This window comes from Ailuropoda melanoleuca, chromosome 18, assembly GCF_002007445.2.
Source record: "Ailuropoda melanoleuca isolate Jingjing chromosome 18, ASM200744v2, whole genome shotgun sequence".
Lineage (NCBI taxonomy): Eukaryota > Metazoa > Chordata > Mammalia > Carnivora > Ursidae > Ailuropoda > Ailuropoda melanoleuca.
The window spans coordinates 27,907,662-27,925,180 of NC_048235.1; the positions used below are offsets into that span (position 1 = coordinate 27,907,662).

Below are 17,519 nucleotides of genomic sequence, written 5' to 3' on the forward strand. Positions count from 1 at the left end.
TCTCTCGCTGACTGTCTCTATCTCTGTCAAATAAATAATTAAAAATAAAATCTTTAAAAAAAAAGAAAGTAAAAACACAAATAAATAGAAATATATCCCCTGTTCATGGATTGGAAGACTTGATAACATGAAAATCTCAGTACTACCCAAAGCAAGCTACAGATTCTATACAATCCCTATAGAAAAAAACACCTATAGAAATCCAAGTGATATTTTTTACAGAAATAGGAAAATCCATCCTAAAATTCATATGGAATCTTGAAGGAGCCAAATAGCCAAAATAATCTTGAAAAAAGAAGAACAAAGTTGGAGTTCTCACACTACCTGACTTCAAAACTTACTACAAAACTACTGTAATCAAAACAGTGTTGCACTTGCATGAAAACAGACACACAGACCCATGGAACGGAAGTGAGAGCCCCAAAATAAACTCATGCATATATGATCAAATAATTTTCAACAAGGATGTCTTGGAGAAAGGACAGTCTTTTCAACAAATGGTGCTGGGAGAACTGGATATCCACATGCAAAAGGATGAAATTGCATACTTACGTTATACTTAAAAATTAACTCCAAATGGATTAAATACTGAAATGTAAGACCCAAAACTATAAAACTCCTAGAAAAAACCTTAGAGAGAAAGCTTCATGACATTGGATTTGGCAATACCTTCTTCGTTATGACACCAAGCACAAGCAACAGCAACAAAATAGATAAGGTGGACAGCATCAAAGGACACTATTGACAGAGTCAAAGGGCCTCCCACAGAATGAGAGAAAATATTTGCAAATCATATATCTGATAAGGAATTAATATCCAGAATTTATTTTTAAAAGTCCAACAACAATAAAAAACAAGCAACTCGACCTTAAAATTGGTCAAGGACTTACATAGATATTTTTTGTTTGTTTGTTTTAAACAAAGTCATCTTATTCAGCATTTCACAGTGAACGTCAAAAGCGTTTTATAAGGATGTTCCATTCCGTCTGTGAAAATGCCAGTTGTCCCTAAGTTGATGAAGTCTTGGAAGAAAATCTAAAATTCTAAAAGTAACATGTTTTGCTTAAAGATTATCATTATCATCTTACTCTTACATAGGTATTTCTTCAAAGGAGATACACAGATGACAGATAAGCACATGAAAAGATGCTGAATAATACGAAGAATTAGGGAAATGCACATCACAACCACAATGAGATATAACTCCATATCATTAGGATGGCTATTCTCAAAACAAACAACTGTCAGTTGAGATTGTGGAGAAATTGGGATCCTTGAGCATTTGCTGATAGGAATGCAAAATGGTACAGCTACTAAGGAAGACAGTATGATGGTTCCTCAAGAAATTAAACATAAAATTACTGTATGAATCAGCAATTCCAACATCCATTCTGTAGCTCACAGATGAAGAAGTAATTTCACCTTTCAAGTCTCATTATTTGAAAAATACTTTTTGTAAGACTATAGCTGCCACACATAGTGATTCCTGTGATGAATCTGAGCAACATAAACTGAATAAGTTCTGGAAAGGGTTCGTCAGTCTAGATGTCAATTAAGAACTCTTGATTCATGGGAAGAGGTCAAAATATCAACATGAAGAGAAGTTTGGAAGAAGTTGATTCCAACCCTCATGGATGACTTGAAGGAATTCAAGACTCTAATAGAGGAAGTGCTGTGGATGAGGTGGAAATAACAAGGGAGCTAGAATTAGAAGTGGAGCCTGAAGACGGGACTGAATTGCTGCGATCTCATGATAAAATTTTGATGGACAAGGGGTTGCATCTTTTTTTTTTTTTAGATTTTATGTATTTATTTATTTGAGAGAGAGAGAGAGCGCACAAGCAGGCAGAAAGAGAGGGAGAGGGAGAAGCAGTCTCCCCACTGAGCAAGGAGCCTGACATGGGGCTCAATCCCAGGACCCTGAGATCACAGCCTGAGCTGAAATCAGGCACTTAACCAACTGAGCCACCCAGATGCCCCAAGGGAGTTGCAACTTAAAGATGAGCAAAGAAGTGGTTTCTTGAGATGGAATGTGTTCCTGGTGAAGATGCTGTGAAGATTATTGAAATGATGACAAAGGATTTAGAATATGACATAAACTTAGTTGGTAAAGCAGTGATAAGGCTTGAGAGGATTGCCTCTAATTTTGAAAGTTCTACTTTGAATGCTATTCAAACAATATCGCGTGCTAGAGAGAAATTATTCATGAAAGAAAGTCAATCAATGCTCCACACTTCATTGTTGTCTTATTTTAAGAAATGACCTCGGCCACTCCACCCTTCAGCAACCACCACCCTGATCAGTCAGCAGTCATCAGCATCAAGGCAAGACCCTCCACCAGCAAAAAGATTATGACTCACCAAAAGCTCAGATGATGATTAGCATTTTTTAGTAATAAAGTATTTTTAATTAAGGTATATGTACATTGTTTTTTAGACATAATGTTCTTGCACACTTAATAGACTACAGTATGGTGAAACATAACTTTCATAGGCACTTGGAAACCAAAAGATTTGGTTTGACTCACTTTATTGCAATACTCACTTCATTGCAATACTCACTTTATTGCAATACTCACTTTGACTCACTTTATTGCAATACTCACTTTATTGCAATAGTCTGGAACCAAATCCACAGTATCTCTGAGGTTTGCTTGCACAATAGACAAGATATGGAAGCAACCTAAGTGTCCATTCATAGACGAATGGATAAAGAAGATGTGATAGATAGATTGATAGATCGATTGATATAGATACAGATGTAGATATTATGCAGCCATAAAAAACAAAATCTTGCCATTTGTGACAATGTGGATGGACCTAAAAGGTATTATGCTAAGTGAAATAAGACTGAAGTCAGACAGAGAATGACAACTACTGTATGATTTCACTTATATGGGGAATCTAAAAAGACAAAATGAGGGGCACCTGCTGGCTCAGTCGCGAGGACACGTGACTCTTGATCGCCAGGTTGTAAGTTTGAGCTCCACGTTGGCTGCAGAGATTAAGTAAAACTAATAAAAAAGCTTTTAAAAAACAAAAACCAAAACGAACCAACAAAACAGAAATGGAGTCACAAATACAAAGAACAAACTGCTGGTTACCAGAGAAGGGAGGGGTGGGGAGATGGTGAGATAGGTGAAGGGATGAAGAGGTACGAATTCTCAGTTATAAAGTAAATAAGTCACAAGGATATAAAGTATGGAATAAGGAATATATGTTGTAATACCTTTGCGTTGTGACAGATGGTAACTAGACTCATCATGGTGATTATTTTGTAATGTATATAAATATCAAATCACTATATTATACATCTGAAATTAAATCAATATTGTATGTCAACTATGCTTCAATTTAAAAAATTTAAATGTTTTTCAAATAAATAAAGACATAAAATGATAAATTCAAAATCATAAACTTTTGCTTTGCAAAAGCTCCTGTTAAAAAGATGAAAAGACATGCTACGGAGTAGGAGAAAATGTTGGCAAACTACTTATCCAACAAAGGACTATATCTAGAGTATGTGAAGACCTTTCAAAAATCAACAGTAAAAAAGGAAAAAAAACCAATTACAATACGGGCTAAAGACGTGAAGAGACATTTCACAGAAAATATACAGAAGGCAAAAAAGACTATGGAAAGATCTTCACCATTATTAGCCATTAGGGAAATGCACATTAAAACCACCATGAGATGTCACTACACACCAATCAGGATGGTTAAAATGTAAAATAGTGACAACACTAAATGCTGGTGAAGACGCAGAAAAAACCGGATGACTCATATGTATTTGATGGGAGTGTTGCACCCACTCTCGAAAATTCTTAGAAAATGAAACATGCAACTACCACATGACCCAGTAATTGCACTTCTGGGCACTTTTCCCAGAGAAAAGAAAACTTATTTTCATGCAAAAGCTATATCAAATTTAATTTTAAAGCATTTAATTGACTTCTCAAGGACTACAAAGAAGTGTAAGACCAGACACAAGACCAGATCTCTGTCCATTCCTTTGTCTTGTCATTATATCTCTGTTCATTACATCTGGAATGCATTTATGTTTTGTCTTCATCTGATGGACAGTGGCTACTTGGAATTCTATGTTGAGAAGGATTTTTAAGGCCTTGGAATTCCAAGGTCAGCAGGAATTGTTTTCACAATTAATTAGAGGTGTATGCCATCAATATAACCAGCGAGAATGGCAAAACACAAGCTTAATATTCACCAACCCTAAATTGAAATACACTGCCTCATCAACCACAGAATACTCAAACCAAAAGAGGTATTAGCAATTTCAAGTATGCAACCCTTTTATTTTACTGATGAGATAACTGCAGAAGTAAAATAAGAGAGATCCAGACTGCATGTGTATTATTGGACCCCTCCATTTTGCCAAGCCCATCCTTTGCTCTCAGAAGTGATTGACTGGATACTCCAAGTGCATGAGTTTTCTCTTTGAGGAAGGAATTTTCCATGTGTAGTTATTGCTCACAAACAGTTTTTTGTTGCTGGAGTTGTCCCAGGAAAAATGGGAGATCATTCTAGAAGAGAAAATGTGTAACTCCAAAATTTAGAGCAGAATCCCTTTCACGTTCATCATCCTCATGGTCAGGCTAAAGTTTTCAGAGAATATTTGGGCTTATTTCTAGAAGGACATGTGCTCTTGGCTCATATTGCAGGAAGTGGTCGAGAGACATAAAAATGGGGTGTTAAGACCTCCAGCCTCGGGGCGCGTGAGTGGCTCAGTCGTTAAGCATCTGCCTTCGGCCCAGGGTGTGATCCCAGAATCCTGGGATCAGGCCCGCATCCGGCTCCCTCCTCCGCTGGGAGCCTGCTTCTTCCTCTCCCACTCCCCCTGCTTGTGTTCCCTCTCTCGCTGGCTGTCTCTCTCTGTCAAATAAATAAATAAAATCTTAAAAAAAAAAAAGACCTCCAGGCCCTTTTGCCTATGCAAATCAGCACCTCTTTGTGCTAGGAACTTACAGGAGTCTCTTCAGGCTTCCAGAAAGAACAGGTTCCATTGTCCCTGTTAGTTCCTTTGCCCTGCTAATGTCAGAAATCAGTAAAAATGAACAAAGGGAGTCAGATTAAAAGGTCTAGGATACTGTTGTTTTAAAAGAAGGGAAAAAAATAAAAAATAAATTAAAAAAAGGAAAGAAGACAGTTGCTTAAACCCTTTGCCCCTGAGAACAAACTGTGCTAGAAATTTGAACTCATTACTGGCTGCTTGGGTTCCATGTGCTTTCAGACCTTACAGAACTTCTGTGTGAAGCCTTGTGTAACCTCCCCAAGTAACCACATATCGACAGTTAATGAATATATAAGGATTTGAGATCAGGCTGGGGTGAGCAGGTGATATTTGATCTTTTCAGTGAAACTCATGATAACGGCTCACTGTGTGCCTTCTGAAAGCTTTCTGTGGGCCTTGCTGCTGCCAGGCTCCCACCTTATCAGCAGGCCCCCAAAGCTTCAAATTACAGCAGCTAATTGGATGAAAGTGGAAATGCATCCTTCTAATGGAGTGAGAGATTAATGCCCTGATCCTTCTCCTTCACTTGCTGAGGCAAAACAAAAACACAGATGAAGGTTGTGATGCAGAAAAGCAGATTAGCTCCGCTTCAGAGCCAGAAGAGTGGGTGTCCCAGCTAAAACCTAAGGAGCTTTAGAGAGCACAGACACACATCAAAAGGACCGAAACCACCTGAGATCGCAGTTGCCAAATTATCCCAGAGACAATCTGTAAATCCCTTGTTCAATCAAAGTTAGCAATTTACCTTACAGCTTACCTTCATGCATGGATAAGTTACTTTGTACCTAAAAATATCATTGAATGCCTTATTTTATGACATTTCGATAACTGCGACAGCCCTCGATGGGTCCCAGGAATAAACAGAGCTGAAGAGTAGGAAGCATCAAAATAAAGATGGAATGTGAAACTGCCCTAATGCAATTGGGACTCATGAGTTAGCCCACAGGGCCTATTTTTCATGAGCATTTTACCGCTCCGGTAGATTTCTTACGGACGGATACAGTTTGTATTAAAAACACATTTGCAGTTAGTTCAGGAAAGAAAACTCTTCTGATAGCAACCTATTTTATCTAAAGAGATGCAATTAAAAATGGATATGGGGTAATTCCATCTTTTTTATTAAATTACCCTAAAGAAGGGAGCAAGGCTACCATAGGGTGATTGGGACACTAGAATTCAAAGAAGCTTAAGTGTGAGATAAATTGGATTTACATCATTTAAAAGATAGGTCTGAGATCAAGGTTCTGGGTGATTTTCTTCTGGCAATTAATCGCCATGTGTGGTGTATTTTAATAGGTTTTTATATTCCATTTTGGAGGGATGAAATTTATGAGTGCCTGGAGGAGATGTCATCATGATGGCAGGGGGAACAGTGGGGAATGAAAAGAGGAAAGATGATAGTAATTAGCAATCACAGAACTTGGTATGTATTACATTTTTTAAAATAATAGCCCACCCCTCAGTGCAGGGGAAAGGAAAAGAGAAAACTCTGTGAGAGGCACTCACATTGCTTACTTGTGAGCTATGTTTCCTTCCTGGTCAACTTACCTTACTGTTTCGACTACATTTCTAGATCAATAGACGACCACCACGGTCCATCATCCGAGGGTTTGGTTCCCACTGTCAGCCAACAATCCCATCTCTATTAAGCACCACTTCAAAGCAGAACCTTGGATTACACACTCCATGAAAGACCAACATGGGAAAGACATAATCTTCAGATGGCATGAAAGATATACCAGTTCTGTGACCCAAAAAAACCACTGCATGTTTATTTTATTTTGCCAGCTAAAGGACCTCTTAGTACATTTTTTGGAATAAACCTGTTTCTTTCAGAAACTGTGTTGAGGAATGATCATGAACTTTGATCTAAATCTGGACTCTGCCACTTACTTGCTACGTAAATTTGTGTAAGTTACTTGACAGTCTACATCCATTTTCCCATCTGCAAAAATCAGAATGACAATATTTTCGCTTTACAAAGTTGTTTTGAAACTCAAATCACATCATAGCCAAATGGAAAAATGTCGAGAGCATAGTAGATATGTACTGAGCTATAGAGAATGCAGAGAAAGGACATGAAGCCCTAAAACAAGATAATCTAGTAGATGAAATAAATTTGGGAATTAGCCTGAAGTATCATGTAGTCACACATCATATAAACATAGGGAATATTAGACAGGCCACATGAACATTATAGTTAAAGCAAACAGAGAGCCATCTTGAGGTGGGTTAGTCAGAGAAAGTTTCCAAGAGATTTTAGCCCCTGACTAGAGAGCATGATTTCTCCATAAAGATCTGAAATTACAGGACACTTATTGGCATTTTGAAGACATATATAATCTCCAAAGGACTTCTTGAATATTTTGCCCAACTTTCTGACACTTAACAACACAACCTATTCTTCAACAAATGTTTATCAAAAGCCAGCTGATTTCCAGGTGTTCCTTCTCCTGGGCCTGTCACCTTCTGCACAGAAAAAACAAGAGAACCCATCCAGGCTCTTACACTCCCAGAGGAAAACAAGAAGCCCTACCTTGATCTCTGCAATCATCACTCTGAACTGACACTTAACTTCCTCTTTCGAACATGCTAAAGAAAAAAGGGTATATTGTTTGGTTGCATTTTCTGATTGTTTATTTTCTTCTCTCTTAAGGTACCCTAAGTTCTTCAGATATTGCTTGATCTTACATATCTATATGTCTACCATCAGCAGTAAGACTTGGCAAATGAATTATCCAAATGAATTACCCAGGCTTGGCTTTAATTTCTATTTTAAAATAGAATGCATTGAATTGGAATATCAGCACATGAAAATATTGCCTATGCTTGTCACTAATTTTAAATGGGAATATTTCAAATTCAAACACAGTTACAGATATTCAGACAAGCTTTCATTTACTCATGAGCAGATATTTGTTAAGGCGGAACATGCTATTTAACATAAAATCATTACCTTTGTAATAGAAATACAGGCAGGATTCAAGTTCATCATAAGATTCATTCAGTCATTGACTTTGTGGGACACTAGAGAAAAAAACACTATCAGATCTCCAAGAAACTCATCCTGGAAGAGGCAAACATATAAACAGATCATAAAAATTACAATAAATCCTTTTATAGACATTGCAGGAGAGGTTTTTCCCATCTCGATTTTCTCCTCATGATGTCAGAAACATTCCAGACTAGGGTAAGAGAAGGTAACAGGAGACAGATGGTAGTTTAGCAAGACAATCTAGAGATCATGCTTATGGGATTGCAGATGCTACATAGCCCAGAACAGTGGGGACGCCTCTTTCCCTCCACCTTGGGTGGCATCCAGCTGAGGACTTGACACAGTGCTCAAGGACGTACACCTACAGAGAGGAAGAAGGACCCTGAGTGGGGAAAGAAAGGAAAAGAAACTGGACCAGTGAGGGGTGCCTGGGTGGCTCAGTCATTAGGCGTCTGCCTTCAGCTCAGGGCATGATCCCAGAGTCCCGGGATCGAGCCCCACATCAGGCTCCTCCACTGGGAGCCTGCTTCTTCCTCTCCCACTCCCCCTGATTGTGTTCCCTCTCTCGCTGGCTGTCTCTATCTCTGTCAAATGAATAAATAAATTTAAAAATCTTAAAAAAAAATAAAGTTAAATTAAAAAAAAAAGAAACTGGACCAGTGAAAGAAACTGGAGAAAAACCTAATGAAAGGTGGAGAAGAGTCACTCACAAAGCTATAAATCCTCTTTAAAACTCTCCCTGAGCTAGAATGTAGAACTTGAACCAAAAGTCAAAGGCTATTAAAAATGTTCTTCCTCGGGGCATCTGGGTGGCTCAGTCGGTTAAGCGTCCAACTCTTGGTTTTGGCTCAGGTCATGGTCTCCCGGGGAAGTAAAGCCCTGTGTTGGGCTCTGCGCTAAGCAGGGAGTCTGCTTCCCCTCTCCGTTTGCCCCTCCCCTTGCTCATGCTGTCTCTCTCTCTGTGTGAAATAAATCTTCTTTAAAAAAGTGTTCTTCCAGGGGCGCCTGGGTGGCACAGCGGTTAAGCGTCTGCCTTCGGCTCAGGGCGTGATCCCAGCGTTGTGGGATCGAGCCCCACATCAGGCTCCTCCGCTATGAGCCTGCTTCTTCCTTTCCCACTCCCCCTGCTTGTGTTCCATCTCTCGCTGGCTGTCTCTGTCTCTGTCAAATAAATAAATAAAATCTTTAAAAAAAAAAAAAGTGTTCTTCCTCATTCCCTGTTGGTGTGTGTACATGCACACATGTGAGTATGTTCACGTGAGCTCAGCCTATCAACCAAGATGACTCCAGGGGATGGGTTGTACTGCTCCCTCCTTCTCCACATTGGAGTGTAATCTTGGTGTTTATAAAGGAGAAATATACAATGTGTAATGAAAGAGGAAGAGTGTAACTAATAGCCTTTGAGAGTATTAAAGAAGGATTCACTAAGGGAATAATTTGAGCTGAGTCTTGAAGGATAAAGAGGAATTCATCAAGCTGATATTCCAGGCAGAGGAAATAAAACAGTGTCTACAAAAATGTTTGGTATGAAGAAAACATGGAGTGTTCAGGCAACATATAATTAGTTTGGTTTAGCAGAGCACAGGGTAAGGTAATGGGGGGGAGTAAAAGGTGAGCCTGGGAAGTCAGGTAAGGGTTATACCAGAGTCTGTATCCCAAAGGGGATGAGTGGCTACTCAAGGATATTAAGTTAGGGAGTATCTGATTTACAAGAGAAAGGTTTTATTGAGAGAAAGCCCTGAAGTGAGTGGAATATAAAGTTCACACCTTATAAATCTATCGGAGAAAAGTTACGCAAAGGTCATCTGAGCTGGGTGGTAGAAGGATGCAGGGCATGACCTTAGAAGACATCCATGAGGCTTCTGAACTTGGTGGGACTAGACTGTGGTTGGTGAGGTCTTCACCAGAAGCAGTGACAGAATTAAGGGAGTAGATTATTAAGTGGGATGGATTAAATCAGAAAGAGAAGCCAAGGAAGGAACATCGTTGATTCTCAGATGTACAATTTTGGTGATTAGACAGATTTATGGGGAAAGATCTTGATTTCCATTTTGCAAAGGTCAAGGGCCCTGTGATGCATCTAAGTCACATTTCCCAGTGGGAGCTGAGCATGCATATTTGATCGTGATTAGAAGCACGGCTTTAAGGAGGAAAACAAAGTTCTGGTGTCAGAAAGCAGATGAGTGATGTGGTAGTGCCAGGAATGGGGGAGGACCAAATGCAAAGGAGAGCTAGGGGATTTATTACGGTGATATAAACGTTCCATATCTTGATTGTGGTGGTGGATACACAGCTATATATATATATTGAAAATAATTCATTGAACTTGAAATGGGTGCATTTATATTTTATTATTATATTATATTTTATATAATTATAATGCAGTATAAAATTTTTTAATGTTTTGAGTCATAAGTATATTCATGAGAGTTGTAAATGTGAAGTGGACAGGAGAGATGAGAGAGGCCACAGAGTGAGATTTGAAGAGGGCTGAGGGGGGCACCGGGTGGCTCAGCTGGTTAAGCGTCTGCCTTCGGCTCAGGTCATGATCCCAGGGTCCTGGCAGGGATGGAATCCCGCATCAGGCTCCCTGCTCAGCGGGGAGTCTGCTTTTCCCCTTTCCCTCTGCTGCTCTCTCTGTCTCTCTCTCCCTCCATGTCAAATAAATAAATGAAATATTAAAAAAAAGAAAAAAAAGGAAGAGGGCCGAGGCTAGAATCGTATACAAGGGGCTAGGAGAAGAAAACTAGCAAAATCGTTGGCCAGTGTTACTGTTTAGCCGTGAAACAGAACAGTGTCATTGATAGGCTCTTGGGAGGCTTGTCGGTCATGTGACACTGCTTCACTTTACATATGAAGGAATCGGAGTTCATACTGAGGTGAGATGTTTTGCTCAAGGTCACAAAGGTAGTTCACGGCAAAGCTAGACACAGCCAGGAGTCCCGAGCCGGGGATGCCTCTGTCTTGGACTACTCGACCGTAAAAGGACGAACTTCTACAATTGTTCAAGGTCGCCCTCCAGCACAAAAGAAGTCCCCTCGGTGTCCCATTCAAGCTGGTCCAGGTCTTTCTTTCTCTTAGTTACTGCCTTCTGTGTTTCACAGGCATCAAAGAGCCACGTGACCCTACAAGCTTGTAAAAGCCTTAAAAAGAAGACAAAACCGCTTTCTGAGGAAGGAGAGAGGTGTTCCTGGCCGCCACCGCCTGAGACTTTGTCGGCGGAAAGGGACGAGTTCAGATGTAGCTGTACGCCACGACTAGAAGACAGGAGGCACTTCTCAGCACACAGCCATCCATCTGCAGAGCCGAGGAAGGTTATTTTGCTTTGTTTTCCTGCGATGGCCCATCTCTGCGCATCGCACCAGCACTTTCTGGCAAGTCAAATAAATGAACATGACACATGCCAGTGAGAATTAAGAAAGAGAAAGCGTAGAGAAGGTATTTCACAATTTATCAAGTCAAGCACCATCTTTCCATTTTTATTTTCTTTTACTTTAAAAAAAAAATGAACTCACATAAGTGTACTTCCACATATAATGAAAAAAAAAGAGATGGAAAATTGACTTCAGTGGTGAATATCAAACAGATGGAAGCAGGAACATCGAGGGGAGAGGAAATCGAGAGGAATATGGTTGTCATGGTTTCTTTGATATGCAGTAAACAAAGGGACCCAAATGGACAATGAAATCCCCCATTGGGGAAAAACCACATGTCGCTCCTTTCTTTCTTAGATAATTGCCAAGCTCACTTTGAATGTCTGCAGTCAGTGGGAGTCGAGAGAAGAGCAAAGCTGTCACTCACCCCTGGCTATTCTCAAATTATATTTGCCCTGACACCATCCAATCCTTCTATATACCAGACATCAAACAATTAATGACTACCTCAGATTAATCAGTGATCCCACTGGGCAGTGCCCTGAAGACACGTGTGACTCATGGAAACATGGGAGAAAGTGCGCACAGCCTGACAACGAGTTCTCTGCTTAATCGGGAAGCAGCACGCACACGTGAGACCAGCATTTTAAAAGATTTGTAAATCCTGGTGGACGCGTTCAGGTTCGCAGTCTCCAGAGTCGCTCTCTAATCGTCTCCAAATTCATCTAAACCCATATTCTAAGTGATATGTGAGTGATACAATAGCTCAGTATAGCTGCAATGTCCAACGTTCCCCCATAATCTGTGGGGTCCTGGGAAAGGAGGGATTGGGGGCGGGGAGGTCTCCTTTCACAACAGCATATTTTTTTTAAAGATTTTATTTATTGGAGAGAGAGAGAAAGAGAGAGAGCAAGCACAGCCAGGGGGAGGCGCAGAGGGAGAGGGAGAAGCAGACTCTCTGCCGAGCAGGGAGCCCAATGTGGGGCTGGATCCCAGGACCCCCGGATCATGACCTGAGCCGAAGGCAGATGCTTAACTGACTGAGCCACCCAGGCGCCCCTTCACAACAGCTCTTCTGAGTCCCCCTGAAGCCCAGGGCAGTGAAGACCGTCCCCTATGATGAATAAGATGGCAACCCGGCAACTGTCAGAAACATTCAGACGTTTGGCTGAACTCACATATTTTGTCTGGAGGTTCTGAGTTGACACAAGGTCTTTTCCAAGGTCATTTCAGAGGCTGCCAACGCTGAGATCAGACTGTTTACACCCCAAGCTCCACACCAGCCCCCCTCCCATTCCTGCCAAAACAGATTGTTTCTATTCCACACAGATTTGGGGTTGTTTTCTCCTTGTTTTCTGTGCCCTTCACAGATGACCCTTAGCTTGCTAAGGGACTGTGTGACTTGAGGGGAGGTCCCGCGCAGAGCTGAGGAATGTGGCTGCGTGGATGAAAACCCTGGGCACTAGAGCCAGCTGCAGACGGAGGGAGCAAAGGGGGCTTCGCCTTGGCTCGGCCACACGTCCTCACATGCCAAGAAGTCACCGAGCAATTTTTAGGTTGTTGAAATTCATCTCTCTCATGAGTCTGTCCCCAAAGCCCCATGCTTGCAACATCTTATTTCCTGTTTCGGGATTTCCTGAAACTAAAACTGAGAATTGGCCTCTGTCAAGAAACCCATAGCAAGTCTCCTCTCTGGAACTACGGCCGTGCGCCTCAGCCTCGCCGGACAACCTGGCCTCGCCGACCTAACGCTGTTTCACGACTCCTCGCAAAGGGCATTTGTCGCTTCATGGCCCATACCCCTCCGTCCCCTACCACTGCCACTCTCTCACATTTTGAAAACGTAAAAGCCTCTTATGAAGTTTATCTGGGGCTGTTGCTTCTTCGAAAGACAGGGCAGTATATGAATTTCGGGGAGCTACATTATCCTCGATAGCTGCAAAAAATGGAGGAAATTTTGGATAAGTATCAAATCAGAAAGAATCCAAGGCTTGATGAGTCGTTCCTTCATGTCTTAGATCTGGGCCTTGTGGGGGGGGTAGAAGGGGTGTAACAGGACACAGAAAATGACACATTATGCGGTTTTCTTTGAACATGAAAAGCTGTTTTTTCATAACTGTGATCATGGTTTACTGTAGTGTCCTTTCCAAAACCCCCAACATCATTTTTTCTGAGTTTCTGTTGTTTGCACAAATAAATCATCAGTACTTTCCAGTCTTCTGTGGGCTTCAATCTGCCAGCTCTCGCGACGGGGAAGTGGAAGGACTTGTGTATACAGAAGAACAGAGCATCCTGCAAACAAGTCCGGGGAGATGCCACCAAATCTAGGCCTTCCCAAAGATGGGAGTGTCTTTTAAGGCGAACACAGCTGCCGTGGGCTTTCCCAAGTGTTTAATACATTCAAACCAAACTATAATTCCAAAGTCACACCAAAGTTTCTGAAGAAGAAATAGATTGACTTGCAGGGCACCTGGGTGGCTCAGTTGGTGAAGTGACTGACTCCTGACTTCAGCTCAGGTCCTGATCTCAGGGTCATGGGATTGAGCCCCGTGTTGGGCTCGGGCTCCTCGCTTAGTGGGGAGTCTGCTTGAGATTCTCTCTCCCTTTCCCTCCGCCCCTCCCCCCACACATGTACTCGCATGCTCTCTCTCTCTCTCTCAAATAAAAAAATAAATCTTATTAAAAAAAGAGAGATAGATTAACTTGTAAATGTGGACACAGGCTCCTTTCACTAATAAAGAATTTCCTATTTGTCTTAAAGTCTATCAGGGTTGAACTGGATTTTTCCATACCAGTGGGAAAGACATTTTATTTTTTCCAGGGTACTGCTAAGAATCACAACAACCTATCCATCCCGTGAGCGATCTCATTGGAGAAAATGGAGTATGGCAGAAAGGACATGAGCAAACACAACAGTCTTGGGTTTGAAATTCGGTTCTGTCATTTGTTAGTGATACGGCATTGAATAAGTTATGTACATAATGATATGTCCTGCTTCACTCTCTTAGGTCATAAAATAAAATCACATATTTTTTAAATGCAAGCTTCCATCTTTCCTATCTCAAAAAAGGTTTTATCTCCCTTTCTAATTATTCTAATAAATCTAAGAACTTTAAGGGCCTATTAGTCCAAGGAGTTGTCCTTGTTTATAATTGTCTTAAAGAGAAAAAACTGGAAAAATTAATGTGTACACTGTAAGACTCCATTCTCTTCCCCATGACTGTTCCTGCTACCATATATACTTTTCTCTTTAAATACCCGGTTAGTTTTCATCCCCCTCTCCACTTCCTCCTTCTTTCATTCTCTCAATCTCACATATTCATCATACACACAGGTGCGCGCGCGTACACACACACACACCTCACTACAAAACACTAACCATTCTCTAGACCTGGCTGTCAAGACGGAGTCACTGACCCAGGTTCCCTTTTTTCATGCAGTGAGTCTCTACTTGGAGAGGGAGGTGTTGGTGTCTTCTGTGGTAGGACCTTAGTTAGGGTCTCTTCAGTGCTTCAGGGATATTCTAATGATGTTGAACTTCAAAAGAGAAAGGGTCCATAAATCTAATCATGAGAAAGTAATGAGATAAATCCAGATTATGGAATATTCTACAAGACAGATGGTCCCGACTCTTCAAAAATGTCAGCATCACAAAAGACCAAAGAGCAAAGCAAAATAAAACAAGGTAAAACAAGACAACTCTTCTAAATTAAAAGAGATAAAAGATATATAAAAATTAGGGTGCCTGGGTGGCTCAGTTGGTTAAGTGTCTGCCTTCAGCTCGGGTCATGATCCCAGGGTCCTGGGATTAAGCCCCGCATCGGGCTCTCTGCTCAGCAGGGAGTCTGCTTCTCCCTCTCACTCTCCGTCTGCGCTCTGCCTTTCTCTCTCAAGTGAATAAAAAAAAATCTATTTTTAAAAAAGATAGATAAAGGGGTGCCTGGGTGGTGCAGCCGTTAAGCATCTGCCTTCAGCTCAGGGTGTGATCCCGGCGTTCCAGGATCAAGTCCCACATCGGGCTCCTCCGCTGGGAGCCTGCTTCTTCCTCTCCCACTCCTCTGCTGTGTTCCCTCTCTCGCTGACTGTCTCTCTGTCACATAAATAAATAAAATCTTTACTAAATAAATAAATAAAGATAGATGATAGATAGATAGATAGATAGATAGATAGATAGATAGATAGATAGATGATAGATAAGAAATAAAGGCAATATGTGATTCTGAATTGGATCTTGAATTAAACAGAAAGAAGAAACTGCAATAACTCATCATTTGTGCAGTTGGGAAACAGTGAATATGGAATGTGTATTAAATATCATTGTATCAGTGTTTCATTTCTTGGATTTGATCATGGGATTGTGGTTATTCAGAAGAATGTCCTTCATAGAAGGGGGGTGATGTTTGCAACTTTCTTTTTTTTTAATTCCAGTATAGTTAATATACAACGTAATATGAGTTTCGGGTGCACAATATGGTGATTCACTAATTCCATACATCAGCCAGTGCTCTTTACAAGTGCACTCCTTAATCCCCATCACCATGGCACCGTCCTCCCCCCCGCCTCTCCTCTGGTAACCATCAGTTTGTTTTCGGTAGCTAGGAGTCTGTTTCTTGACTTGTCTCTATCTTTTCCCCCTCTTTATGCCTTTGTTCTGTTTCTTAAATTTAAATGAGTGAAATCGTATGGTATTTGTCGTTCTCTGATTTATTTCACTTAGAATTATACTCTCTAGGGGCGCCTGGGTGGCACAGCGGTTAGGCGTCTGCCTTCGGCTCAGGGCGTGATCCCGGCGTTATGGGATCGAGCCCCACATCAGGCTCCTCCGCTATGAGCCTGCTTCTTCCTCTCCCACTCCCCCTGCTTGTGTTCCCTCTCACTGGCTGTCTCTATCTCTGTCAAATAAATAAATAAAATCTTTAAAAAAAAAAAAAGAATTATACTCTCTAGCTCCATCCATGTCATTGCAAATGGCAAGATTTCATTTTTATGGCTGAATATTCCATTGTGTATATATACTGCATTTTATCTGTTCACCTATTAGTACACACTGGGGCTACCTCCATAGTTTGGCTGTTGTAAATAATGCCGCTATGAACATTGGGGTGCACCCTTTGAATTAGCATTCTTGTAGTTTGGGGGTAATTACCCTGTAGCTCAATCACTGGTAGTTCTCTTTTTAACTTTTTGAGAAACCTCCATACTATTTTCCAGAGTGGCTGCACCAGTTCGCGTTCCCACCAACAGTGCAAGAGGGTTCCCCTTGCTCCACGTCCTCAGCAACCCTTGTTGTTTCTTGTGTTATTGATTTTAGCTATTCTGACAGGTGTGAGGTGATACCTCATTGTGGTTTTGATTTGTATTTCCCTGGTGATGAGTGATGTTGAGCGTCTTTTCATGTGTCTGTTGGCATCTGGATGTCTCCTTTGGAGAAATGTCTGTTCCTGTCTCCTGCCCATTTTTAAATTGGATTATTTGGGTTTTGGGTGTTGAGTTTTACAAATTCTTTATATATTTTGGATACTAACCCTTTATCAGATATATCACTTGCAAATATCTTCTCCCATTCTATAGTTTGCCTTTTAGTTTTGTTGTTTCCTTCACTGCGCAGAAGCTTTTTATTTTGATGTAGTCCCAATAGTTTACTTTTGCTTTTGTTTCCTTTGCCTCAGGAGACTCAGCTAGAAAAACGTTGCTATGCCGGATGTCACGCTATACCATATGCTGACCTTACTGCCTGTGCTCTCTTCTAGGATTTTATTGGTGCAGGTTTCATGTTTCGGTCTTTAATTCATTTTGAATTTATTTTTGTGTATGGTGTAAGAAGGTGGTCCAGTTTCATTCTTGTGCATTTAGCTGACCAGTTTTCCCAACACCGTTCACTAAGAGACTGTCTTTTTTCCCATTGGATAGTCTTTCCTGCTCTGTCAAAGACTAATGGGCCGTATATTTGCAGGTTTATTTCCAGGTTTCTATTCTGTTCCATTGATATATGTGTCTATTTTTGTGCCAGCACCATACTGTTTTGATTACTACAGCTTTGTAATAAAACTGGAAGTCTGGAATTATGATGCCTCCGGCTTTACTTCTCTTCTTCAAAATTGCTTTAGCTATTCAGGGTCTTT

The 17,519-nt window shown here is 40.9% G+C and overlaps 1 protein-coding gene across 3 annotated transcripts in view; it reads right to left on the reverse strand.

Annotated features, from left to right (window-relative positions):
- Positions 1-4,848: 4,848 nt before the first annotated feature.
- Positions 4,849-17,519, reverse strand: part of FUT10 (fucosyltransferase 10) — an 88,760-nt gene continuing 76,089 nt past the window's right edge. For 2 of the 3 annotated variants that reach the window (XR_004621908.1, XR_004621907.1), the window contains one exon: positions 4,849-8,055. Coding sequence is in view for 1 of the 3 variants with exons in the window: in XM_034647505.1 (XP_034503396.1) it covers positions 11,019-11,394 (376 nt within the window). In the remaining 2 variants the exon portion in view is untranslated. Of the gene's footprint in view, positions 8,056-10,679; positions 11,395-17,519 lie in introns of those variants that run through there. The other variant, XM_034647505.1, reaches the window with a different exon arrangement.